This window comes from Stegostoma tigrinum, chromosome 2 (genome assembly GCF_030684315.1).
Source record: "Stegostoma tigrinum isolate sSteTig4 chromosome 2, sSteTig4.hap1, whole genome shotgun sequence".
Taxonomy (NCBI): Eukaryota; Metazoa; Chordata; class Chondrichthyes; order Orectolobiformes; family Stegostomatidae; genus Stegostoma; species Stegostoma tigrinum.
The window spans coordinates 19532140-19559919 of NC_081355.1; the positions used below are offsets into that span (position 1 = coordinate 19532140).

The 27780-nt window shown below is 41.4% G+C and overlaps 1 protein-coding gene across 2 annotated transcripts in view; it reads right to left on the minus strand.

Moving 5' to 3' along the window:
• LOC125463264 (sodium/hydrogen exchanger 3) overlaps positions 1-27780 on the minus strand; it is a 113293-nt gene that overhangs the window by 55209 nt on the left and 30304 nt on the right. Inside the window, exon 1 of one of the 2 annotated variants that reach the window (XM_048554322.2) lies at positions 24583-25486. The exons of the other annotated variant lie outside the window; for it this stretch is intronic. Coding sequence (XP_048410279.1) covers positions 24583-24844 — 262 coding nt within the window. The 5' untranslated portion in view covers positions 24845-25486. Of the gene's footprint in view, positions 1-24582; positions 25487-27780 lie in introns of those variants that run through there. 2 annotated transcript variants of the gene reach the window in all.

Consider the following 27780-nt stretch of genomic DNA (forward strand, 5'->3'; position numbering starts at 1 on the left):
TCCCAATATAACAAAGCCAGGCATGTTGCCAAGCCTACTAAAAAAGCTGTACTTCTATGTAGAATTTGGATCCAAAATTCCAACCTTTCAACATATTGTAGGTGGGAGGTGATGAGGACGCCTCATGAATTCGTTTCCTCCCACATCTAGGTTCTAGTGACCTCCCTCTCCTCAAGAGGGTGGGAACTTACATTTCCTGTTTATCTTTGTGACAGTCCTCTCATTGGCAGGTCCTCCCGTTAGCGTTTAAACAAAGGCGGCCTCATTAGGCTTGGGGATGCACACACGATGCATGACACTAGCAATAGCGAGAGGACTTTCTGCAAGGCAAATTTGCTGGAAAGCAGGGGGAAAAGCTCTGCTTCAGGTTCTCGCTGCCCTGACACAAGACCATTAACATCAGTTGTCACACCTGGGAGTCACTTCCTGTGAGCTGGCAGGCAGCACCCTGATACCCAAGAGTTTGTCATCTGCCAGCTAGATGCACAGCCCAGGGGGCGGTGGGGTGCGATGGTCTACCGGGATCACCAGAATATTAATCCACAGGCTTGGGTAATGTCCTGGGAACCCAGGTTTGAATACTATCATGGTAGATGGTAGAATTTGAATTGAATAAAAATCTGGAATCAAGTGTCTAACAATGGCCATGAAACCATTGCCGACTGTCAGAAAAACCCATCTGTCTCACTAACGCCCTTTAGGGAAGAAAGAGGGGAAAAAAGGTCATTCTTACCTAATTTGGCCTAAATGGGGCTCCTGACCCATCACAATATTAGACTCTATTTAGGGATGGGCAATAAATGCTGGCCTAGCTGCACTAATGTCCAATGAATGAACAAAAGCTGCCCCTCAAGTATAGGCCTCTTTAACCATCAGCAAATCTGTGCCAGGTGAAGGCACCTCATCTTAAATAAAAAATGTATCGATTGGAAGTCTGTCATCTTTCACAGAAAGAAGGATACTGATGACCAATTATACATTGTGAGACAGACCAAAACACAGGGAAGTCACTAACATAAACTCCTCTACATCTACCATATTGAAATCCATCATCTTGGAGACCTCCATGAGGTTACCACTCAGTCCCAGCCTATTCAGTTTGTGAAGTATTTTTGGATTGCAGTCACTGTTGTAATGTAGGAAATGGGGCAGCTAATACAGATTCAGCCAGCACCCAGGAAAAGCAGCAAAACAGTGAGCAAGGTGTCTGTTTTGGTGATTTTGATTGGGGGGGGGGGGGGGGTAAATATTTAGACACAGGGAGAACATTGGGGAGAGCTCCCCTGCTCTTCTTAAATAGTGCCATGGGGATGTTTACACCCACTAGATCAGGGTAACCGGGCCTCGATTGAATGCCTCATCCACACGATGGCTTCTGATTTTTGCAGCACTCCCCTCGGTCTTACACTGAAGTGCCAGCCTAAACTCCTGACAGTGGGGCTTAATCCCAGAATTTAGTGATTCAGGAGCCATTGATCCAAGGCTGAGGCTAAACCAGCAGATGATAAGCCTCATTTCAAGCAGCTAACTCAAAAGAGACTAGCACAACAGCAAAACTACTTTTCATAAAGAAAGAAATGCAACATGAGCCATTCACTCATTGTGTCAAAGTAAGAACAGAAACTGAAAAGGCTTTGACAAATACAGCCACAAATGGCTAGTCATGCCTCAAATGATAAGTATTTATAAATGTTAAGTTCACTTTTAGTACAATTTACTACATTAGGGTATTACACTGACTAGGACATTTAGAAGAACTTTTAAACAACTACTAATTACTGGCTTCAGCCAGCACCAGATGCCAGTCCCACATCCAAGTCAGAGGTTCTGGGTTCAAATCTATTTCAGATGATTTGTACATAATTCCAATCCCATACTGAATGAGTGCTGCACTGCCAGAAGCATCATTTTCCAATGAGACATTAAAACAGACTCCACGTCTGCTGCCTCAGATAGTCGTTAAAAGATCTCAGGCACTGTTTTGAAGAAACAGGAACTTTATCTCCAATTCCCTTCCCTAAACTAATTTGACTATAAACCATGTGCTCAGGAAAGGCTTTGTTTAAATGCAAATATTTCTTTTCCTTAACACATTTTGTATGTATGAAAGCAGACACTTTTAAACTGGGCTTTACAGATTACTGAAATGGAATCCTGTACAATATACAAGTTATAATTTCTGCATGCACCTTATCTCAAAAAGCCATGGCCCATGGATTTCCAGCTGATTTCAACAATGAAAACATAATATTCACAAACCTATCGATAGCCAGATTAATCATGGGGAAACAAGCCAAGATTATTCAAAATACAGTTGCCAAATTGGGATATAATGTAGATTAACAATTGTAATTCTATTTGCAAATCTCCAGTTTCAGATCTAAAGGCAAAACATGATTCAGGAATAGTTGAAAAGAAACAAGCAGGGGCTCCGTTGGGAACAGTGGGCATTTCTAACCAAAACAAATACAATCCCCTGTTACTCATTCTGACAGAGTCCACAAATTAATCTCCATAGATGACTAGAAAACTCTGCATCATGTTTAACATAGGGAATGGTACACTTATTTATTAAATGACAAAAAAAAACTCAGTATGAACATGTTGGCGACATCTTGCAGGAAACAAAGAAACAAGGAAGTGATTTCCTTTCAAAACAAAAAGGAAACAGAAAGAGACTTAAAATGTATTTAACGCCTTTCTCCAAGATGCCCCAAAACAGCTTTTGAGGCAGCATTTTAAATTACCGCTGCAGAAAATGCAGCCGCCAACTTGCATACTGCAAGCTCCCATTTTGTTGCCTGAGAATCAGTATCAGTCAGGACACTACTATACTCTCAATATTGACGTCAGATCTTTTAAATCCAGCAGACAGGGCCTCAGTTTGACATATCATCCAAAGATCAGACCCACATACAATCCAGCATTCCCCCATTAGTGTACTGAAACAGCCTAGATTTCAGTGTCCACATCCTTAAAACGAGGTCTCCTGCATGAACAATACTCATCTACTCAGTGCTGCTCATGTTCACAATACTTGGAAAGGCACAAATAATTAGCATGCAAAAAGAAGTAGGTAATTTTAGACCTACAGCTTCCAGATTCTCCAGAGGGATTGCTTCGCCTTCAGTCAGGATTTGTTGGAAACTAATTGATAAAAGTGATCAGTCAATAATATCAATATCACTATTATGCAACAAAGGCATAAGACAAATAGAAAGCTAATAAAATGTGAGGCTGGATGAACACAGCAGGCCAAGCAGCATCTCAGGAGCACAAAAGCTGACGTTTCGGGCCTAGACCCTTCATCAGAGAGCAACAGGTTTGGGAAGGATAAATCCACCCACACACAAAACATTGTTTTCTTCCTTTAAAACTGATGTGCCACGGTTGTGGGAGTGCACTAAACTTAACACACTCCAAATTCACAGAATGACAATTACAGGAGATGACCTTTGGCTGTACTGTCTGTAACTGCTGTCACAATCACAGCGTAGTCAATTCAAAGCCACCAAGTGTCAAAATCCTGTAACTGAGCAGCAATGGGGGTGTAGATCAAGGTAATAGCTCACCAGCGATTTCTCAACACCATCTCAGGTTGGGCATTAACTAGTAGCAATGCAGGGGCCTGAAGAAAAATTTAGGATTTTGCTTAGAAAAAATTTTTTTTTTTAAAAAATGCTTTTCATCCTGCACTCATCCGGGCAACTCACGAAATAATAACGTAAATGCAAAATGCTTATATTTAAAATGAGAAGAGAGAGTGCTGTTTGGTTTGTAAAGATGTTGTATTGAAGCATGCAACAGTCAAGGATATAGATTTTGTTTCTAAATTTGAGTAAAATTAAACAATTAACTTGTGTGTCCCACAACACTATTGCGGATAGTATATTTACCACACCATAAGCAAGTACTCCAGTGGCCTAATCAGACATCACTGCCACCAAGTGGCAAATTAGGACATTACAACCACAAATCTTGCACAGAATTCTCAATCACAAAACTTTCCCCGGACGCCTTCTTTGTATTACCCCATCGCAACAGCAGCAGCCTGGACACTACACCCCCAAATGTTTCAGAGGAAAGATAGATTTGGCCTGAAACGGGCAGCTCCAAAGGGACACTGGTCAATCATTACAGCCAGTTGTTTGAAGACAACCATCAGGTGCATTATTTCTGATGAAGGGTCTAGGCCCGGAACATCAGCCTTCCTGCTCCTCTGATGCTGCTTGGCCTGCTGTGTTCATCCAGTTCCACACCTTGTTATCTCAGATTCTCCAGCATCTGCAGTTCCGACTATCTCTGAAACATTATTTTGACTGGTGGGAGTCAAAAGGCGAACAAAGAAACGTTTCTTTCCCCTCTCCCGAGAGAGAGAGAGAGGGAGAACCAAGAGGATGGGAAGAAACACGAGTGAAGCTATAAACCATTTGGGCCAAATGGCCTTGTTTCGGTTGTGTATCCTATCATTTCAAAACATGGAGGCCAATGTTTACTTTCTGTTAAGACAAAATAACCTCAAAAAGCTCAAAATTTGCCATCAATCCATTGGTAGAAGTGACTAGTTAACAATGCAACTTTGGGAGAACGGGGACATGAGAAAACAACATGATGCATGTTGTACCAGATCACAGAATGCTTACAGTGCATGAGGCCATTCAGCCTCTTTTGTCTATACTGACTCTCCAAGAACAATTCAACTCATCCTAGATTTATAGAACTTTGCTCTTCTGTTGTTTCCCAAATTTCCTTTCAAAAGCCAGTGGCTGAATCACTCTCTACCAATGAATTCCAAATTTCAACACCACACACACACCTGTTTTGACCCTTGCTCCAAATAGTGCAGTTCCTCTCTATCACTGTGTTGCGTTGATTTTGGGAAACTTTACCAAAAGCAACTGATTTGGAAATTTCCATTTATGTCACTGCTTTAGAAATGTGGCTACAGGTCAGACCTGATAATGAGGCATTGTACGCATCACAGGAAGTTGTGAAATGGTGTATGATCTTGCTCATTCTTGGAGCATCATGGCAAGATGAAGTCACAAGAAGCAGGTTCTTCAATCAAGTTAATGTTTTCCCTACCTCACTCGGCTTTAAAATACTTCAGCAGCACGAGACCGAGAATATTAAAATCAACGAAGCCTTTCAATTGCTCCCATAATTTGCAAAAGAACCAGTTTGTTCTTTTATAGCCATGGTTTGGAACAACTTAAATGACCTAAAACCACATAAGAGGGAGTCATTCTCCTTAATTTCACCTTTAATTTGGTTTTTAAAATAATTGTTTTGCTTTCTAACACTATTGTGTACTAAATATGCTAATAATTTTGATGTTGAACTGGCAAATGAGCAAACTGTGCAAGAAGCTGAGCAGCAGATTTAAACAGGGAGAGCTGGTAGCAGAGAATTGTATTTTCGGAGGATAGCCCTTAAAACATGAGAGCGTGGAAAGTGCAAACAAGTTGCGTACTAGTATTAAAGAAACTCCCTAACCAAATCGACGCAAGTGGTTAGCATCTGTGTTTTGGTATTCACTAAAATGTTAGCAGACCAAAAGTTAAATGAGGTTAAAATTAAAACAAAAATCAGTGAATTATAGAAAAGCAAGTGTTAGATGGAATGTAAGGGTCAAGGTCAACACAAAAACGTCACAAAGTCTTCTATTTATAACCCCAAGTTTAGATGGTAGTCTCCTACAACAGAAGCACAATAGAATACCTCAGTCAGCACTGTGGGGCCACCCCAGGATGACTATGCTCCAGATATCCACATGGGGGCCGGAAGTTGTGGTGGCAGGAGATAGCAAGCTCAAGATCTGGGTTTCTGAGCAAGAGTAAGAAAAGAAAGCTGGTAATTTTGCAGAGCACCAGCATAATTGAGAACTAGGTGATCAGCACGTTTTAGGTGGTGTTCACCCCCGCAGCTTTAGAGAAAGAATGTTCAAACAGAGAAGGTACAAATGAACACAAGGGCACATGGGTTAGGAGATGCTCGAGGGAGGCCTCAGTGCCTGGGATAACGGGAGCTGGTTCTCAGAGAAGGTGGAATGTGTGCGCGTGCGCGTGTGGGGGGGGTGGGGGGAGACAGTTCAAAAATCAACAGGGCAACACCAGTATCATCTCAGAAAAAGGTTTGCTGATGCTTTTAAATGGAGGATTTAAACTAAATTTGTCAGGAAATAGAAAAAGTACAAAAAGGTGAATTCAGAAGGACAGAACAAAAAAGGTGAAATGGAAGGTGGAAAATTTATAGGCATTCAAAGCAAGGAGAAGTAGTGAATAAAACGTCAGAAAAGAACTGGACAAAAAGATGGCAAAAGGAATTTGTCCATACTGAAATGATTTTCATTTCAATGCAAGGAATTAAATTATAGGTAGATGAATACAGGACACAAGTAGACGAGTATGATATCATGGCAATTTGGGCTAAAAAAAGGCAACTCAACCTTCCTGGTTAGAGTTTCTGGATCAGATCAACAGTCAGGATAGCAATGTTGGTCAAGGAAAGGAGGACAACTGTGGTCATGTGATTTATTGGAAGAATAATAACGAGGTGACAGTAAACAGAAGTCACAAGAAGCTTCATCCTGCTAAGAGAGTGTGCTCAGAACCAAAAAGTGAGGCAGGAGAGGAAGTACGCAGGCAAATTTCTCAGTAGCGCAAAAGAAAATTGAAGGGTGGCAATTTCGGAGATTTACACAAGCCCCAATATTAACAGATAACGTAAGTAGAGAAGCTACAGAATCATCTAAAAATCATTTTCAGCCAATATATAAAAGCCCAACATAGAAATTGACAACTCCAGTTTTGGGGAAATTATCCAAACAGGTGAAAAAGGGTATTAGCATAACAGCACTTTCGTGGTCATCATCAAAACAAGAAAAGAAAACAGGCCAGGAGTAAAAGTTGCTCAAATATCATTAGGGTGGACACATGGACAATACAAATTATTTTTTTAAAAAATATTGGCCTGTTCTAGTGAGATCAAACTGGACAGACATGTCCTCAGGCAGCACTTTACACACACGTATCTTTCATTTCCATCATCCTTATCAACAACAAATCGAAGGTCATTACAAATTGCTATGCAAGAAACAGGTTTTCCTTACATACCTCATTGTCCAAAACCATAAAACTGTCCCTCCCAATCATTACTCAACTAATGGAACAATTTTGCTTTGTCTGATTTATCGAAAACCTGTTCTTCACTTTCAAAACTTCCTTCATCTCCTTTGCTCAAAAAAAAAGGAGCACAACCCGGTTTCACCAACCTTGTATGCAAAGTCTCACATCCCTGGCACCATTCCACTGTGACCAGAATCTGAGGCAATGCAAAAGCTGTGGCCGAGTTGGATCTTGCAGGAAAAAAATTCAGCATGATTTTACTGCTATTGTGCTGTGCCATCCTAAGGCCACGGCTGCTGAAAAACGGAGGCAAGGGGTCAACAATTAATATGAATTAGGCACTCAGCCCTTACAGCATACTCTGCTGACATTCAATATGGCCCAAGGCTGATTTGATCACTCCGTATTCCCACCTACCTCCGACAACTTTTTATCCCCTTGAGCATTAAGAACCTACCTCTGCCGAAAATGTTGAAGGACTTTGCACCTGTTGTCTTTTGAGGGAGAAAGTTCCAAAGGCACATGACCCCCAGAGAAATTCGCTCCACTGTCTAAAACCAATACACTTTAATACAAAAAAAAAGTGGCTCCTCGTTCTAGATTTTCCTACAAGAGGAATCTTCTTCTGAAAATGTAAGTGCATACATCACATAGGTAAAAGGGAAACCAGTGTTATTTCTTCAAATGAACTCCAACAAACTTCTTTGAACATATTATTTTCACAGAACTCCACCTCATTACTTTGAATTTGTACAAATACTGTGCTATAACCTCTTCCATTAAAAAAAAACCATTAATTCTGATTTTTTCTTCAGATGCTGCCAGATCTGCTGAGCTTTTCCAGCAACTTGTTTTTGTTGCTGATTTACAGCATCTGTAGTTCTTTCGGTTTTTACTAATGCAAAATGCCTGTTCAATTCACCCCTAAACAAGGCAGATAATAACTAGCCTGTGGGTTCCACATTTGTCTCTCTCACTCCTTGTTTAAAAGGAAGGAGTTACATTCAATATTTCCCAATGTTCTGGAACCTTCTAACTTTTGGGCGGGGCGAGAAAAAGACTATAGTCACAATCTCACTAGCCACTTCCTTGAAGAGCATAGGATGAAGTAAATCAGGATCCAGAGTCTTGTCAATCCTCAGCTCCAACAGCTTTAGTGCCACTTCCCTGGTGGTTATAGTTTTCTTAAGTGTTTCTCAGCCTCCCATTTCCTGATTTAAAGCTATTTCTGAGATATTACTTGCATCCTCTACAGTTAACACCAAAGCAAAATATAGGAGCAAAAACAGAAGAAGTTGTTGGAAAAACTCAGGTCTGGCAGCAGCTAAGGAAAAAAAAAGCAAGAGTTAACATTTTAGGTCCTACGGCCATTCCTCGGAACTCAGTTCCGCATCGCAATGGACCCCAGAGTTTAAAAGCCAGGCGGGGGAAAAACACACTGATGCTCCATCCGAGCCTGCACTGAGGACGTTACCAAGCACAGTAACGAAACAACAAACCAGCTCGGTGAGCCAGCCAACCAACCTCAAAAGCCCAGTACAGGCTTAGTCTGGTTGACTCCAGTATGTATTGTTCCAAGGAGCTGTCCTAAAGATATTTGATGAACTCATCGAGGCCACTTTTTGCCCATAATCTTCCATCACGAGCAGATGAAAATCCCGTGATTATCACTGGACTTTTTTGACAAGCTGCCATTATTTCTTCCTTCATACCCCATTCCACCATATGCCTGCTGTTAGGAAGCCTAAAGACCACTTCCGGTTCATCTGATGCTGCTGGGCCTGTGTTCATCCAGCTCTACACCTTGTTATTCCATGATTGATGTTGACTTCTATCCTCTTCTGTCTCTAAACAAAAAAATCACCCCTCTCTATTGTGGTAATATCAGAACAGTTATGAGCCACCCACCCTGCTTCGCCTCCCCCTGAATATTTAGCGTATCTAACGTAGGAGTGACAGGTGCTAATTTTATGATCCAGATCATGGAGTATGAATAGAATCAAAGCCTAAGTTTCTGTTTTATTTCAAATGCCACACACAAATCTGAGCCTTCAGTTTTACCCTCATATTAAATTCATAACCTGTAGCCTTCTCTATTCATTTATCCTTGGATTTGTACTGTCCATTTCTTCCCATATTAGTAGATGTCTCTTTGCTTGTCTCAACTCTTATTTACCACATCTTCCCAAATTGGATTTCTTGATCCCACTATTTAATACCCATTCTACTTCATTCATTATGCAGCTTGCGAAAAACATTAGTACCAATGTAGCTTAGGTATAAATCATCAGGAACCACAGCCTCCATCTTCCTTAGTTCCAGTATCAGCACTTAATGAACCAGAACTCCCCATTTAATACCAGTTTTCGAGCCATGTATTCATTTTTCTAATCTTATTTGCCCTATACCAATTTTCACATGGCTCTTGTAATAATACCAGACTATTGCCTTTGGGATTTTCTTAATTTGGTGCAGATGTCTAAATTCTTCAGTTGAAAGCCCACATGTGGAACTGGAGAGAGAAAAAGTGAAATAGTTAGGAATCTGTTCAGTTAAGGTCAAATGCTCCATTGGATTCAATTCTGGAGGATTTGTTTATACAGCTTTGCAATGAAAAATTATGAATGCACTGTGCAATTCTAAAGGCCGCTAACGATTCAAATTTAGTGGCATGTTTCCATTTTGCTGTTGGAAACTGAACTTTGTTTGATTTAGAATTGAGACTGTTTAATAGGACACTTTACAGTTAACACTGAAGTAGGCATCCCAAAAAAAAGCAACCTGATTTTTCAAATCAAAAAACACCACTGGTGAAACTCGACAGCCCTGCCAACATCCACGGGAGAGGAAGCAGAGACAACGTTCAGGTCCAACGAAGTTCACTTCGGACAAGTGGTTATTTTGACTGTTTTGAGCACACTTGAAATACTTCCCAGTTTTATTGTAGGACTAAGTGAGTTCTGTCCATAGTAAATACTAGGTATAGGGATGGGTGGATGCTTAGGGGAAAATAATGATAAAGTCATGGGTAATGGAGCCAAGGGGGCAAGGCTAAAAAGGTTCCCGGCAATCATGATTAAAACAGGCCAATGTCCCACTGAACAGTCACAAGCCTTCCAACCTGCCAGCCTCAATATCTACCCATGATCTGTTTCAGGAAGTGGAGGCAGCCTTCTTTCAGCCCAACTTCAACTTCCTACAGGGAATAAAATAGCATGGGCATCTAGGAGTTGGCAATGTTGAAGGAGGAATTGGCCTAACTCAGGATTCATGACTTCAACATAAAGAGAGGAGTCTTGGTCCAGATTGTTATGAAACCCATATGTTTTTCAAATCACTCACACTACATACTGAACTATCAACATGCCCTTTGCTCCTGATGAATAAACATGCCATGCCTTCTGGTGGGTAGAGTTTCAGAGTCCGAGTTATTGTGATGCCAGTATTGCATGCTACCAACAGTGCCAAGAAAGTTTACAACTGAATAATAATTCACGAGAGCAAGAATCCAGGCACCCTTATTCCAACAAGTAGCTAAAAAACAAAACAATTAAGCAAGCGTAAGCTAATTCTGATATTGACCTGGAAGAATATTGCCCTTGTGTGTCCTCGAGTCCAGGGTGTTGCTTACTTCACACTGCATTTTGACAAAGTGAGTGATTAACTGAGTCTCCCGTTCAGTTTAAAAAGCCACACATTCCAGAGAGCTCCAACGTCTACATGTTAATTATAATTATACACTGGTGGAAAAGTACTGAACAACTTAGATGAATTCATGACTCTTAGGAAATACTTGAAGCTGATTACCATAAAAATGATGGAGCAAATGTGTTTAAAATGATACATCATCCAACATAAAAGTCACAAATAAAAACAAAAACTTCTGTACTCCATCCCCAAACATGCAAAATATTAATTTCACACCCTCCCAATCCTTACCCCTATATCCCTCCTGTCAGATAGGTCGCTATTCATGCTGTAATCAACTTCCACAACGTGTTGACAGGTTATTTCGTTATTGCAGATCATACACATATCCAAATGATCACTGCAACGACAAGAGCCATAATAATTTCCTATCCGTTAAAAGGAACGTACTTACATTCGTATACCATCTTTTACAAATCCCAGGATGTCTCAAAGAGCCTGTGAGTTAATGAAATAGAACACGGATACAAAATGGAAAATGTGGCTGAGGTTCCGAATGGCCATGAAGAAGTACTGTTCCAAGGTAGTGACCAGGTTATCTGTTCATGATATTAGCTCAGGGAGTGATTGACGACCATTACTCAGAATTTTGCTGCTCCTTTCTGCCAGGGGATATTTTACAGTTAGCCGAGAGAAAAGATTAGGCCTCACTTTAACATTTTATTTGTTATCTCACAACTTGAAGCTAAATGGCAAGACCATCTACCTCACACCCTAAATTTGGGTAATTTCAGACCAGCCACCAATCCTCAACTCTCCAATCTGCAACTGTGTCAGCCATGGTTGTGGTAGCCTTCTGGACAATGTTAGGAGGTTGTATAATTGTCCCGGATAATCCATCCAATCTAAGTGGACTGCACGGTTAGAACTGCCCATTTTTCATTTGCGATATCTATTCTACAGATGGTCTTAAGTGACCCTCATGATCTGCAGTCAGTCAGTAGGGCAGCTGCCCAAGGAGACAGGGCACTGTAGAGTCAAGGGTTAACTTAACCAATACTCTGGCAGTAGTTACTGAGCATGGTGTCCACAAAAAGGAGATACATCCTGTCAGATCTAATAGGACCGAGACTGGATGGAGAAGGCTCTGATCAGCTCTATCTGGCCGTATCTTTGTATGTGGTCTTTTTTGGCAATACATGCTAATTGCTCATACCTGCCTTGTGCACTCTCCACTTACATCTGGGAGAAATTTCTGCCAACAATCAGTAATGCTCGCAAGGCTTAGGACCCTATCGAGAGCCAAGATGTCGGGTTGTGAATGGTCAGAGGGACAAGGGGTTGTTTTGTGTCTCACATATGGCACCCACTTCAGGTTCACAAGTAAGCCTAAAACAGAAGGGAAATTACATCCTACAGTTTTCAATTAAAGGCAGCATTCTTCCAAAAAAAAGTTTCTTCCCCCACGCACCTGCCCCTTAGCCCATGATTAAAATCGCAGCTAAGAAGCATACTACACAGCAAGATTCCTAATCAAAGGAGGCATTTCTTTCCAAGAAAAAAGCAAAGTGGTGTTTTAGGGTACAAGTCACGTTTGAAAACTATTGGTTGTTCACCCAACAACTCAACTTCGAAAAACAGGCTTAGGTTTGTTTCTTCCAGTTACAAATCAATAATTTGCAATGGCGATGAACAGAAATACTGAAAAACTTGAAAGTTTGACTGCAAGTGAAAGCATGATTCGGTATTTCAGAGCAATTCCTCTAAAAAGACAAAAATTGTGTGGTCCTGACAGCAGTCGCACCTTCCCTGAACATCTCAAATCGTGAAAAGCAATGAAGTACGGTTTTTTTTTAAAGCTTTCATTTATCTACTAAGATGGAGACGAGGAAAGGGCATATACCTAAGCTGTCCAATGCACTCTTAACTCCACCTGTAAAATGGTTCCTCACAAGCAAAGCTTCAGTTGACTGGAAGGAACAAATAATCATTACCTTTCTTAAAGCTTTGACTTGACAACAAGCAGCGGTAGTGCAGAAGAATTAGAAAGTAAGCTAACTTTTCTTTTAAAAAAAAAGGGATAGAGTTAAGAGTTTGCTGGAATATAGGGTTCAGAGACAGCTCTGAACCACAACATTGTGCCTAATTCCCTTTGCAAGATAAACTCTCACCACTACACACGGTGTACCAGATACTAGTTATGTTTGTTTCCACAATTTCCTAGAGATTGGAGATCTAGAAGACCAGCTCAGTCTAAAGTGGTCAAGGAAAATAACTTACTGTTCCAACTAGAAAACACTTGTAATTAAGAAGATACAATTTCTACCAGGAACTAAGTTACACTAATATGACGGGCATTACTACAAGGACTACCAGGAAGATGCAGGAGAGAGATCCAATGCTGGGGTCTTCCACAAAGTCAGTATGGCATCTTCCTATTGCATCATGCTTTAAAGCAATCCTCAGCATTATTCCTTTCAGACCCTTGTACAACAAATCCACCAAACTCTGAAATAGCATAGCATGAATACTTAAACTCCAATTCAAATTCTAAATGTTATGCTGCTCCAAGATTTCTCAATATATCCATCTAATAGGGTCACAAAGCAAATAAATTAACTGACACTTTTTGCTGTTTGTGCTATTGTTCTGCAGACATCATCTCAGTTTGCAGCTACAAGTAATTCTATTTCAAATGCAAGCATTTAATACACACAGATTTGAAAGTTGGATTTCATTTGTTTGTACAATCTGGGTCATAGGACAAGACCTTCAAAGTAATTAAAACTGAGCCCAGGCACAGAATCTATTGCCCATCCTCAGTTGTCATTGCTTGGGAGATGGTGTTGCTTAGCTCAGTTGACTAGACAGCTTGTTTGCATTGCAGAGTGACACCACATCATGGGTTGAATTCCCTTGCTCGAAGAGGTTATTCTGAAGGATTCTCTCTCAACCTTGCCCCTCACTAGAGGTGTGTTGACCTTCAGGTTAAATCACCACCAGTCCTTTCTCTGATGACAGAGAAGCCCGTTGACCCAGTAGGACAACAGCAACTTTACCTCTCAGCCTTCAACAGCAACGTCAACATCCAAGCTCACTCCCACATGTGATCATCTCTCAAAGAAGAAAGGACAGCTAGTAATTCCAGAAGAAAACAAAAAGAGTAAAGTGGAAAACTTCATGTTAACAGTAACCTTATTGCAATGCATATAGACAACACTGAAGTCAAAACTTGATGTTGCAGCAGTTGGAGTCATGCAAAAGGAATTCAATTACCAGTTGGCTTGTTAAAAGAATCGATATTTCTTTCTGGAGCTATGAATCAAGCAAGCCGTGAATATTCCATAGAAAGTTTAATAAAGGATACTTAATACTGTAAAATAAATGTTTTTCCTAAAAAAAAATAGACAATCCCGTTTACTAATGCCTCTTAAAGAGGGGGTTTGGTTGTTGCTCCAATAATTTCCTATTCTCTACAATACAAAATCTTCTCCAATTTCGTGTAGTTATTACCACTTTGAAATGTTGTCAATAATATAATTCGTGTCTATAAAAGTTAGTGTACTGTAACAACATACAACAGGCACTGATATCATGCCTCTGACTGAGGTTAGACTTCAAGTCACAAAAATTGAAGTGTAAAAAAGGTGCAGGATTTGTTTCAAATCATGCTATCTGGAAAAAAGGTATGGCTTGATTTAGACAAAGCACTTTAAAACAAAAATCACTAAGCATTCAGCTACAGATTATTTGCTACCAAGTAAAATAACTTGCACAAGAAAGACAGGTAGTCATTTTCTTCAGAGATATCTTAGTCCTTTTTTTTTGCAAGATTTAAATTTGTCACAAGTACTTTATCCAGTTGGTGTGTGAAATGTAGCGCTGGCCAGCAGATTTCAATATCTAATAGTTCCAAAAAAATGTTAGGAGATAGGGGAATTTGAACACAAACAGTGAAATGGATACAATCAAATTCAGATACCCCACTCTCAACATTATTTCAAAAACCAAAATGTTGGTAGATTTGAGATAAGATCTCAAGAATCTGTTTAGAGATCACCACAATTTCCATAATTAGCCTGACCCAGAAGTATCTTCTTTCTGTTATGGGAAAAACTTAGCAATTTATATTTGGATGTTGAGAATTTTCCTGTAATCACTTCAAACATACATCACAACACGTACATATTAAAATTGCCACAATTTTTTTTGTTGCATTGAAGTGCTAAATACTGCTGCAACTATAGATCAAAGTTCTGCAGCCTCTACCATACCCTATGGAGTGATAATAGTCACTAGAACTTCCATCTCCTCAGCCTTGTGTTTAAAAGAGACAAAACTGAAGCAGTTTCAAACCAAGATAACAAGGTGTAGAGCTGGATGAACACAGCAGGCCCAGCAGCAGAGGAGCAGGAAAGCTGACATTTCAGGCCCTTCATCAGGATCCCTACCCTGAAGAGGTTACTCTGTCTCCAGCATCTGCAGTTCCTATTATCTCTGATACAATTTAAAACCAAACTGCCTTTCATTCTACCTCCTCCCAGAGACTGCCACCGAATTGGATGTCAAAGTTTTGTACACTTGTTATGACAAAGTAGATCCATGCACTCTACATAGAAGAGGCTAAATAACTCCAGAAAGATACCAGATTTGTCAGAAGCTGGGACAGTAGCCTGTAAAGAGCTAACTGAAACCACTGCGTGACCAGGGTAGCAAAGTGGCCCAGTGGTTTAGCACTGCTGCCTCACACCACCAGGGGCCCTGGTTCAATTCTAATCTCAGGTGTCTGTGCAAACAACACATTCTCCCCATATCTGTGGGGGTTTCCTCCCACAGTCCAAAAGCTATGCAGGTTAAGTGGATTGGCCATGCTAAATTGCCCATAGTGTCCAGAGATTTATAGGTTAGGTGGTTTAGCCATGGGGAATAAAGAGTAGGGGCTTGGGTCTGGCTTTGGTGCTCTTCAGAAGGCCTACTACCACACTGTAGGGATTTCATGATTCACCACCCATAGAAGTTCAAGACATCCAATCAACACATTTTTGAAGCAGCTTATGCTACCTAGCCAACATCACATATAAAAGAAGAAAATGTGTGCATTGAAAATATTACAGGAGCCTCCACAAAATCCAAAGCTCAAATGCTAAACATGGAGTATTTTGAAATGGCTGACCAATCAGCTGACACACTGTTTAAATCATAGTGTGTCTGGGCCTAAGCCCACTTAGTTGCCATGTCCATTCATGATGTAAACTAATCTCCCAACTATAAAAATTGATAGCCAACAAAAAGGGAAAAAGTAACTATTATTCTAGATTCTGAGCAAATTAACTGAATCCAAACAACTGTTTGCCTATAAAAGGATGGCAGTATGCTTTCTACCCTTCCCCTCCAGCCCCCCACTACACTAATTGGTTGTTGTCACATTAAGTTTCCACATTGGATGCATTTCATTTATTTAATCAGAGTCTTGACTGATAGTAGTTCCAACCCGATTATCTAGTAATAGGTCATGTATCATGGTTTTGGGAGGCGTCTAGGCTGGGAACATCAGAGATAGGACAGGAGAAATCAAATTAGTCAGCCCTTCAAGTATGCACCACTGTTAAACAAGATCATAACTGACCTTCCATCACATTTTCCTGAATTATTTGGGAGCACCTGGATCTGCACCAAGCCCTGGAAGGACTGGTGCAGGATGGTGGAATTAGAAAGGGCATCAAGGCGTTTTTGGATAGGTATAGACAACAGTGGAAAGATGGCCCTTTCTTTGCAGTTTAATTCTCTATGGCTCTACTATGCCTACAGATATCATGAACTTATAGAAAATCATTTTGTCTTGAATATGACCAATAACTGAATCTTCACAGTCCTCTGGTGCAGAGAATTCCAAAAAGATTCACCATTCTTCCTTATCTCAGTACGAAAATGGCCTATCCCTGATCCAAGACCACGCCCTTGGTTCTAGAAATCCCAGGGGAAAGCTTCCTGCCTGCTCAGTGGAGCCTGGCTGAGAACTAATCAGAAAATGCGTACATTCAACTGACTTCACATTTCCCCCTCTTTAATTTACCCAACTGTTGTTCATCCCCAATAACTCTCATGGGACACTGTACACCACACACCACAAATAACTGATTAAACTGCCTACTGCACTGGGAGCTTGGAGCTCTGGATCAAAATCTTGGGGCAGCACTCACATACATTAAGTGCAGGTGTCCATGAAAGCTAACTTTTAAAATCTTTGCCACGAAAAATAAAGAAAAATGACATACGATTGGGTAGGCTTTTGTGCATTCAATTTGTTGTAATCTTGTCTGGGTATTTTGGTTGATTTTTCCAAGTTGATATCCCCACAGAGTCAAAATGGCAGGCGCTCAGTAGGTTGGTTATTGCAAAGTGGAGAGAGGTTTGCCAACAGAATGCAATAATCCTTAAATGTTTCACAATACTTATTACTCCAACACCTTGACAGTTAAAAGGTTCTTCCTGGTATCCGTCTCCCTAGAGGTTTACTGCTGACTTGTCTCGAACTTCTGGCTGAGTCTTCTGTGCAACGTGTGTTTTTCCCCAATTCCGAGCCCTGGTCATATCACTTTACCACTGATGGTAAGCTGCACTACCTCGACTCAACAGGATGAATTCCCCTTCAAACCTCATCCTAAAAATTTACTTAAAAATCTGTCCCTCTGTCCATACTTTCCAGGATATCACAGTGCCAAGTTTTATCAGAGAAGGCTCCTTGGAATCTTTTACTGTGCTGAAGCCACTATACATATAGAAAACGGTTGTCTAATTGTTAATCACCTCAAACCACGTACTCGTCTCTCTTGCAGCTCCAAGCAAATGTTTAAGTCTCAACCAACTCAACCTCACCAGCTTTTTGAAGCAACATTTCAGATTAAGCTTCCTCACAAAGGAGGAAGGGCCAAAAGGCAATTTTAAATTTTAATCCCTTATTCTGAATGACCCCACCGGAGAGAGCAGTTTTGCCATCAATCCTATTGTGTACTATAAGTCACATCTTAAAGACGGAATTCAAATCGCTAGTCAATCCAGTAGTCCTTTGATGTATACAAGTTGAATCTATGCAACATGGTCTCAGAATTTGTCAATATAAGTTTTCCATAAAGATCATCTCTATTTCAGAAAAAGTAGTATTTATGTATTTCTTCACATCTTAATTTCCTAGAATGATCATAATAATTGATGACATTTGATGGGCAAAGAGTACACTGTACTCTAATTATTGCAACTTATTTTTAATAGGGTTTTTACCCATTCAAAAGGCTTTCCTCGGATTGCCACCTTACTGTGGAGGACATGCCGCAGTGTTCCACTGAACTCGAGAACAATGCCATCAGGAGTTCTCAAATCCTGACATGGCCACCCACGATGGCAGTATGTTCAGAGGGGAGAAACCAGACAAAATGCAATCCAAAACAAGTCCTCAACAACAATTCAGGTGGAAGCTATTTGCACAATATCTACAGCTATAATTATAGTTGGATCCAGAGTCTGGAGGTTTTTACTGCTTCTGGAATTAGATCTACCTTCTGTCAAGGATCAGTGTCTGCTGATGAGGAATTGCATTCCAACATTAAAAGATGTCCCACATCTACCAAGAGAAATTCAGCACCGCACACAAATGGTCGAGCTGGAGATGCAACCCCAAGACTGGGCTCAGCCACAAGGAGCTAAAAACCCACGATCAGTGACAGAATTTCGTCAATGGACAACCATACTCGTTACAGAGTGATTGCTGACAGTGATGACCGTTTGTCACTGAGAAAAAAATAGAATGCAGTCCTTATTGTTGCCTTTTTTAAACTGCTGAGAGCACATTGAACTGATACAGAAAATGGATTTTTTTTTCAAAATTGCTCAAAAGGATAGAAATATTGGAATTAAAAGTAGAGATGCATGCCAGACTGCAAGCCACACAAAAAAAAACACTTGGGAAGGAACATGAACAGTGTCCAAAAGTGCAGAAAAATTTTCTAGAGGTTTTGTTCTTAACATCCATGGATGCTGTGACCCCTGCCATTCTTCCACAGCATTTCTGATGCCCTGATGCCCAAATGCCTCTCCAATTATGAGAAATAGCCAGCACAAATTTAGTATCAAACATTGGGTCATCTTGATGCCTAACCTTGGAGAAGTGGTTGACGAGAACAGACCTGCACAGCAGGCACAATGCTGTCACAGATTGGTTTTTAGCAAAGCTTCTTTTATAGTCAACTGTAAACTCAACAAGTTTACTTGTGCTTCCAATATCCAGGCTTGGAGTCAATTTGAAATCAACCAGGATTCAAGGGCTAAATCCTACAGAATTCCGTTTAATTCCTTTATTGAAGGAGCAAAGATAACAATTGTTCAAGAACTCAATATTATTTTGTTTAATTTCCTTATCTGGTTCTACATTTTGCCCGAAGATTTTGTTCATTGCATACTGCAGGGTAAAATAAAGTTCACCTTTGTCAGAAATCAGGTGTGTCAAATTAAAAGATTCAGTACATTAAAAAAAAAATGAAGAAACAAAGTCATGTAAAGTTTACAACACAAATTAGTTGTTTCACTTGCACTCACATACAAGTTAATAGTTTTGTACGTTAATCATTGACTTATGAGCAATCCATTTTACTATCAATTGTTTTCCCAATAGACAAGATAAATTTATTTTTTAGCCAAAACAAACTTCAGAGATAACAAGGTGCAGAACTGGATGAACACAGCAGGCCAAGCAGCATCAGAGGAGCAGGAAGGCTGACGTTTCAGGCCGAGACCCCTTTCTCTGCTCATCCACAGCTCTGCACCTTGTTATCTCAGATTCTCCAGCATCTGCAGTTCCTGCTATCTCAAACCTCAGGGATAATTGTGTTGTTGAATGTCCAAGAACTTAATCACGCATGTGCAATTATCAAGCTTATCTTTAACAAGTCACTAACGCAATATTACTTCATTGCAGTGTGAATAAAACATTACTACTGCAATTATTGTTCAGCAATGTTAACTGGATGAAAGCTTAGGCTACTGCTCCTCATAAGGAAGGATGCAAGCAGCAACTAAAAAGTTAATGTTTACATTTCCTTAGGACTTCATTAGTTTAACAGCACTTTAGGATGTCTGACGTTACATTCTGTAATACATAAACTGAAAGTTTGGCAAAGACAGATTCAAATCAACTTTCCAAGAAGCATAAACAGCTGAAAGGAAATAAAAACTTGTTATGGTTAACAAAAGGGCAGAGATGAAAGTGCAATTCTGCTAACCAGACAGCCAGCTTACTAGTGGGCCAAATGTCTTCTGCTGTCCTGTACCCATTCTTTGATACCATAAAAAAAACACACTATGGATGCAAATAGCTTTTTTTCTTGCACTTGTAAAATGCCATTCCTGACGACAGGGCATTTAAAAGATAACTTTCAACCAATTGTTTATTCCAAATTGGAGTCACTGTAGAAATACAATGGTCAGTTTCCACACAACAAGATCCTACAGAAGAAATAGATACAGTCAAAATAATTTGCTATGTTGAAGGCAAGTATTGTTTTGAGAACTCAAATTCCCTTGCTCTTCAAAATAGTGCCATGGCATCTCTATAGCCCGAGAGATATTCAATCAGGGTTTCAACAAAAAGACAACATCTTTAACAGTACAGTATTGAGTGTTTCAGGCTAAATCAAGTGGTCACATCTCTGGGAGTCGATCTTGAATTTAAAGCCTTCTCACTGGGGAGAGATCGCTGGTACACAGCCCTGTCTATAACACTGAAATATAATGTCATTGCGTTTTGTTCTAATCATGCTTGCAAATAACCCAGCTGAGTGTCACCCACAATCAGAATTAAAACACAGGCTCGACAGAACTTATTCCCAAAACTTATGCAAGGAATCATTCATGACGCCCAAGGTATCAGAAGGCTAGAGACACCCACAATACTGTAGTATGCAAAGGTTGGCACTTTGTGAAGTGAGTGTAAGTTTGTCACCTAATAAAAATTATTTTTTAGCCATCAAGTGTTTACATACCATTTAAATGACGTGTCAATCATTTACACCTGTGATCATTCCCACCTTCAGCCAACCTGATTACAGAAAGCATCCATTCTACTATTTCATGATAAGTATGCTATAAACAAAAATGATAAAAACTTCATTTCAGACCTCAGTATGCACACAGGACAATTTCTGAAAAGTACATCATGACTTTCTTTGTATATACAGATATCCAACACATTTCAGTTCAATAAAAATGCTTTTTTCCGCACCCCCCCCCCCCACCCCAGGTTTCAAGTGAAGAGACTGGACTTGAACATTTATTGTTCCTTTGCTATAATTATTGGGTTTTTTTATTATTTAAAAGAAAACAACTAGGAAACATGCAGGTTTTTAAAAGGCATTGGGTACTCAGTTACAAAAAAAATGCATTTTCACAGATTCCAAAAAAGGCTTAGTCAGTACACAATTATGATGCAAACTATATCCCAGACAAGGATCGAATTCTACTCGATGCTGAATTGGCAGTATATATCCCAAAAGGTAACTTGGATGTCATGCTTAAAAGAGCCAAAGAAGAAAACACAGTATTTTCCACTTGCCCTTCAATGAATCTTGCTGGAAATTTGAACATTAGGGTGAAAGGCTGATTTGACATCTGGCCTCAAGATCAAAAGCAAAGGCTTGGCAGCTGACTACAGGGACATCCAAAGAATAAAGACCAACCTCAGAATCTCATCACATTTAAAAAAAAAGGAAATTTCTTGCCCACTAATTTTAGGAAATAGTATTCACTAAACTATTCACTACATTTGTGAATTTGGTCAGTCTCCTTGAAAAGCAACTCTGGAAACTTGCTCTTCGCCTCACCCACACCTTTATTTCCCAGCAAAACCTATCCCAAAGAAAAGGGATGACACCATGTTGTTCCTACACTTAGAATTCTAGTGCTATATCTACATTCATAGAATTCCTACAGTGTGGAAGCAGGCTATTTTACCCCCACCAATCTCGGTCCCCCACCCTGTCCCTGTAACCCTACATTTCCCGTAGCTAATCCGCCTAGCTGGCGGAGCTTTGGGAAGAAACCCACACACACAGGGAGAATGTCTGTGTGGAATTTGCACAACCACCCGAAGATGGAATCGAACCCGACTCCCTGGTGCTGAGAAGTAGCACTGCTAAACGCTGAGCTACCGTGCCATTCCTGCATTGGGTAGGCCCAGTTAGTCTGTGATCATAAAGTCACCATAACTGATCCCGAATTCCCCAGCTTAGCAAGCTTTGTCAGGTCATCATCCACAAATTTTGATCGAGACCTAGGACCAACATTGGCCCATAGCTCTACGAAAAATAACTTACTGTTTAAACTCCAGGATGGAACGCAACCAGATATTGGCAAATTTCCATGGAATCAAACCACAGCTTCCAGAGAGAGCACAATAGGAATGTTCTTCAACAAGTACCACACCAAGCATAACTAAACACACTAAAACCAAATCCTTGCAAAGCAAATGTTTAGAAAGATGTTGTTCCTTCATCATGTCTATCAATGCTAAACACAAGTGAAGTGTCAATTCTTAAAGTATTTAAAGATGTTCCAGTTCACTATCCATTGGTCCCTCCAAGGTTCAGTTGATAAAAGACAATAGCCACGGGGAATTGTTAAAAACCAGAAAAGGGTCAGGGCTCACTCTGTTCTTTATTCAGTTGGGTAATCTCAGGCTGGAGAAGTGATCCTATAAATGAAATACAGGAAAACCCACAGCAGAAAGTTAATTTAATCTGGATGTATACATTTTCTTTAACATGACAATTATTAGTTACTCACAAAATCAACCACTTCAGACTGAAAATCTACAATTACAACATGATAACCATTGAAGATCTTCTCAATTTTAAATGAAAACAATGGTAAAACAAAAGAATGCTCTCTCTCTCTGCCACCCCTTTTCTCTTTTCCCTTTTATTTCTCTTAATGCACCCAGTTAGATGAATTCAATATTTATAACTTGAATTTTATTTACATTTTGAACTGTTTATTTTACAATCCTCAAGATCTTGTTGGTTAAGAGGAGGCATAATGTTGTTTGTCCAGTTCTCAGATTCAGATATTCTATAAAGGGGATACTGTACCATTTCAATTGCACTCCAGTTGGCTAGGGAGGTATGCAAAAAAAAAAAATCAGTCATTGGCTGAGGCATGGCTAATGAATGAGGAGCACTGTTTAAAACAGCCCTTAAACAGAATTAATGGACCATCATAATCCCTGGACTGTTATGACATTGCTATTCTCAATTAGCCCCACTTAGTTACATTGACCCCAGTCAAACCTACCCTTGCCATTCCTCAAACAACTTTTCAAACAATTCAAATTTGAAATGACTAAAAAAAGCACAAGAAATTCTTAACATATCGGAGACCTTTACTATGAGGCAACAACGAACAAATGTGTCTCCAAAAATCGATGGCAGATTATTGTATCAATCTACCCGTTAAGGAAATTGGTTATATCAGCATTAAACCAGCAGTGCCCACTATGTAGGCCATGTGCATAAGGTTAGATGAGAAAGAAAGACAGAAGGCAAAGTAGGTCAGAGTCAAAATTAATGGAAACAGGAGTCCAGAGTTGAAAGGTTTGTTAAATCTAGGTGCAGGCTCAAATGATAACATTAGAAAGATGTTCAACTAGTCCAAGTCTAGTCTAACGACTGCTTCAAGTGCAAAGAAAAAAGGTTTTTTTTTGTAGCTCAGAAGTGGTCATTTGGTACAGGTCAATCAGATCCTTTATTGCTTATTTAAACCGGTTTAAACCTAACCATCTTAAAGTGGTGGGCAAGACATTTACTTCAAACCGAAACACCAGAAATTGCTGGCGAAGCTCAAAAGGTCTGGCAGCATGTGCCCAGAAATCAGAGTTAACATTTCAGGTCCAGCGATCCTTCCTCAGGTTCGAAGGCTCAGTCACTAGTCCGGAAACATTACCTCTGACTTCTCTCCACAGATGCTGCCAGATCTCCTGAGCTTTGCCAGCAATTTCTGGTTTTGTTTTAGATGTACAGCAACTGCAGTTTTTGGTTTTGACATAGATCAAAGGACTTCCATGAGATTGGAAAGCAGAGACCCATGAGAAGTAAAACTTGTTTTAAAAAAAATGAGAAAGGATGTGCTTCCACCCCAAGCCACACCTCCATTTCCTACCTACTAACCTCATCCCACCTCCTTGACCTGTCCATCTTCCCTGGATTGGCCTATCCCCTACCTACCTATCTTCTTTTCTCTCCATCTTCGGTCCGCCTCCCCCTCTCTCCCTATTTATTCCAGAACCCTCTCCACATCCCCCTCTCTGAAGGAGGGTCTAGGCCCAAAACGTCAGCTTTTGTGCTCCTGAGATGCAGCGTTCATCCAGCTCCACACTTTGTCATCTTGCTCCCTCTGTTGGGTCGTTTCCAAAAACCCTCCATTCAACCACCACATGGCTTTTCTCAACACATATTTCAAAATTAATTTAAATTAGCAAAAAAAAGTAAAATTGCCCTAGTTTTACCAGAGCATAGGGTTACTCTCTCATTACAGATGGTGGTTTAACATGACTGTCACCGCACCTCAACGAGAGAGGGGGGACAGTTTGCAAAGTCCATCAGGCAGCGTCTGAACCCACGCTGTCGGCATCACTCTGCATCGCAAACCAGCTGTCCAGCCACCTGAGCTAACTAACACCGATAAATAAAACAAGTGCAAATACAATCTTCAAGGGGGGGGGGGAGAGAGAGAGAGATCCAAAGTATTGAAGACCCCAATTACTCACCAATTTTAGCTAAACCGGCCACCAAGATCCAGACCGCAATCATGTAGGTGTGCTGGACGTGAGACCAAGTAAAAGTGACGATCTGATAAGTCCTGCTGGTCGAGTTGGTGCAGATCTCTCCAATGACTGTAGTAGTATCCTTCTGCGGGATCTGGCTGACAGTTCCTTCTGCTCCTGCGATGCACAGCAAAGCTGAGAGAGCCAGCAACACTGTGTAGCAAGGGCTGCTCCTGCCCGCATACTGGCTCCGATCTGTCCCCATATTCCTCGATCAGACCCCAAAAGGGAGACTGCTCCGAGTCCTCATGCAAACCTCTAATCGTTTATTTATAAAGCGGGCAAATTAAAAAGGAGGTGGGGCTACCGTCTCATTCCAGACAGGATTACAGTACCTACACCTATAATCACAACAAGACTTCGCCCCCTCGCCAGATATCTCAAGTCAAACCCTTTCGCTATTGAAGGGGTGTCTAATGCCACTTGCAAAAACTAAGTGCCGCCGTTTCCTCCTCTCTCGATCAAAGATGGAGTGCACTATTGTACTTACACAAAAATCATCCTTCTCTCCTCTACGCGAGATAAGATTTACAGGCTGCAGTAGAGAACAGAGGCGGACCGTTGGTGGCAATCCTGAAAGAGGTCCTTCAGGAAAAAGGTCTCACGTTATTAGCAACTCCTGGTAAACAGTGGGGACACCTCGCCATCCTCCACACAACAGCCAAGTCGTTACATTTGTTTCTAACTCAAAAATGGTACTCCAGATGTGAACAACCGGTTCTGTCTCCATTGATGCTGCCAAATCTGCAGAGCTCCTCCAGGACCTGGCCTTTCGCTCAGATTTCCAGTATTGCTTAACATTTTGCTTTAGTTCTGGGAAGTAAACAACACCATTGCTGGACTGTTCATGAAGGCAAATTTCACATTACACGCAAGTCAAAAATCACAGTGTACAGCTGAATGAATACAGCAAGCCAAGCAGCATCTCAGATGCTGCCTGGCCTGCTGTGTTCATCCAGCTGTATACAATTGGTCATCTCGGATTCGCCAACATCTGCAGTTCCTATTATCTCAGAAAGCGCAGTTTCTGCTAAACAGACCCAAAAAAGGGCATTTCGTGACCGGAGAGCAACCAACGAATTGTCTAACTACACATTCCAATAAATGTTGTTTCCCGGACTGAAAGCAAGTTCGAGTTTTTATTTTAATAACGTTGCAAAGATGACTTTTAATAAAGAAGCTGATTAGATGGTGCATACTGGCTAAGATGAAACTTCATTAAGGGAGGTAAGACTTCAAAGTTACATAGTCATTTGGTGCAAAGTTACTACAAGACATTAGCCTGTGCAAAGCAAAAAAAAAATTGTTTTGAACCCATGTCTCCAGAGCCTCAGGGTTACTAGTTCAATAGCATTACCTTTCTAGGCAAATACTTGGCATTTGGGCTCAGAGATAATAGGAACTGCAGATGCTGGAGAATCCAAGATAATAAAGTGTGAGGCTGGATGAACACAGCAGGCCAAGTAGCATCTCAGGAGCACAAAAGCTGACGTTTGGGGCCCTGACCCTTCATCAGAAAAGGTGGACAGGGAGAGCGTTCTGAAATAAACAGGGAGAGAGGAGGAGGCAGACTGAAGATGGATTGAGGAGAAGATAGGTGGAGAGGAGTATAGGTGGGGAGGTGATGAGGGGATAGGTCAGTCCAGGGAGGACAGAAAGGTCAAGAAGGTGGGATTAGGTTAGTAGGTGGGAAATTGAGGTGCGGCTTGAGGTGGGAGGAAGGGATAGGTGAGAGGAAGAACAGGTTTAGGAGGCAAGGATGAGCTGGGCTGGTTTTGGGATGCAGTGGAGATTTTGAAGCTTGTGAAGTCCACATTGACACCGTTGGGCTGCAGGGTTCCCAAGCGGAATATGAGTTGCTGTTCCTGCAACCTACTGGTGGCATTATTGTGACACTGCAGGAGGCCCACGATGGACATGTCGTCTAAGGAATGTGAGGGGGAGTTAAAATGGTTCGCGACTGGGAGGTGCAGTTGTTTATTGTGAACCGAGCGGAGGTGTTCTGCACAGCGGTCCCCAAGCCTCCACTTGGCTTCCCCAATGTAGAGCAAGCCACACTGGGTTCAGTGGATACAGTATACTACAATGGCAGATGTGCAGGTGAACATCTGCTTAATATGGAAAGTCATCTTGGGGCCTGGGATGGGGGTGAGGGATGAGGTGTGGGTGCAAGTGTTGCACTTCCTGCTGTTGCAGGGGAAGGTGCCGGGTGTGGTGGGGTTGGAGGGGAGTGTGGACCGGACAAGGGAGTCGCGGAGAGAGTGGTCTCTCCGGAAAGCAGACAAGGGTGGGAACGGAAAAATGTCTTGGGTGGTGGGGTCGGATTGTAGATGGCGAAAGTGTCGGAGGATGATGGGGTGGTATGTGAGGATGACGGGGATTCTCTTTAGGCAGTTGTGGTAGGGGCGGGGTGTGAGGGATGTGTTGCTGGAAATGCAGGAGCCATGGTCAAGGTTGGGGGGTGGGGGGGGTTGTGGTCCTTGAAGAATGCGGCCATCTGGAATGCCTCATACTGGGAGCAAATGCGGCAGAGGCGAAGGAATTGTGAATAAGGGATGGAATTTTTTTTGCAGGGGGGTGGATGGGAGGGAGGTGTATTCTAGGTAGCTGTGGGAGCCGGTGGGCTTGAAATGGACATCAGTTTCTAGCTGGTTGCCTGAGATGGAGACAGGGAGGTCCAGGAAGGTGAGGGATGTGTTAGAGATGGCCCAGTTGAAATTGAGGTTGGGGTGGATCATGTTGGTGAAGTGGATGAACTGTTCGAGCTCCTCTTGGGAGCAGGAGGCGGCATCGATACAGTCAATGTAACGGAGGAAGAGGTGGGGTTTGGGGCCGGTGTCGGTGAGGAAGAGGGACTGTTCCACGTAACCTACAAAGTGGCAGGCATAGCTTGGGCCCATGTGGGTACCCAGAGACATCCCCTTGTCTGTAGGAACTGGGAGGAATTGAAAGAAGTTGTTGAGGGTGAGGACGAGCTCGGCTAGGCAGATGAGGGTATCGGTGGAGGGGGACTGGTTGGGCCTGTGGGGCAGGAAGAAGCGGAGGACCTTAAGGCCATCTGCATGAGGAATGCAGGTGTATAGGGACTGGACGTTCATGGTGAAAGTGAGGTGTTGGGGGCCAGGGAATTGGAAGTTCTGG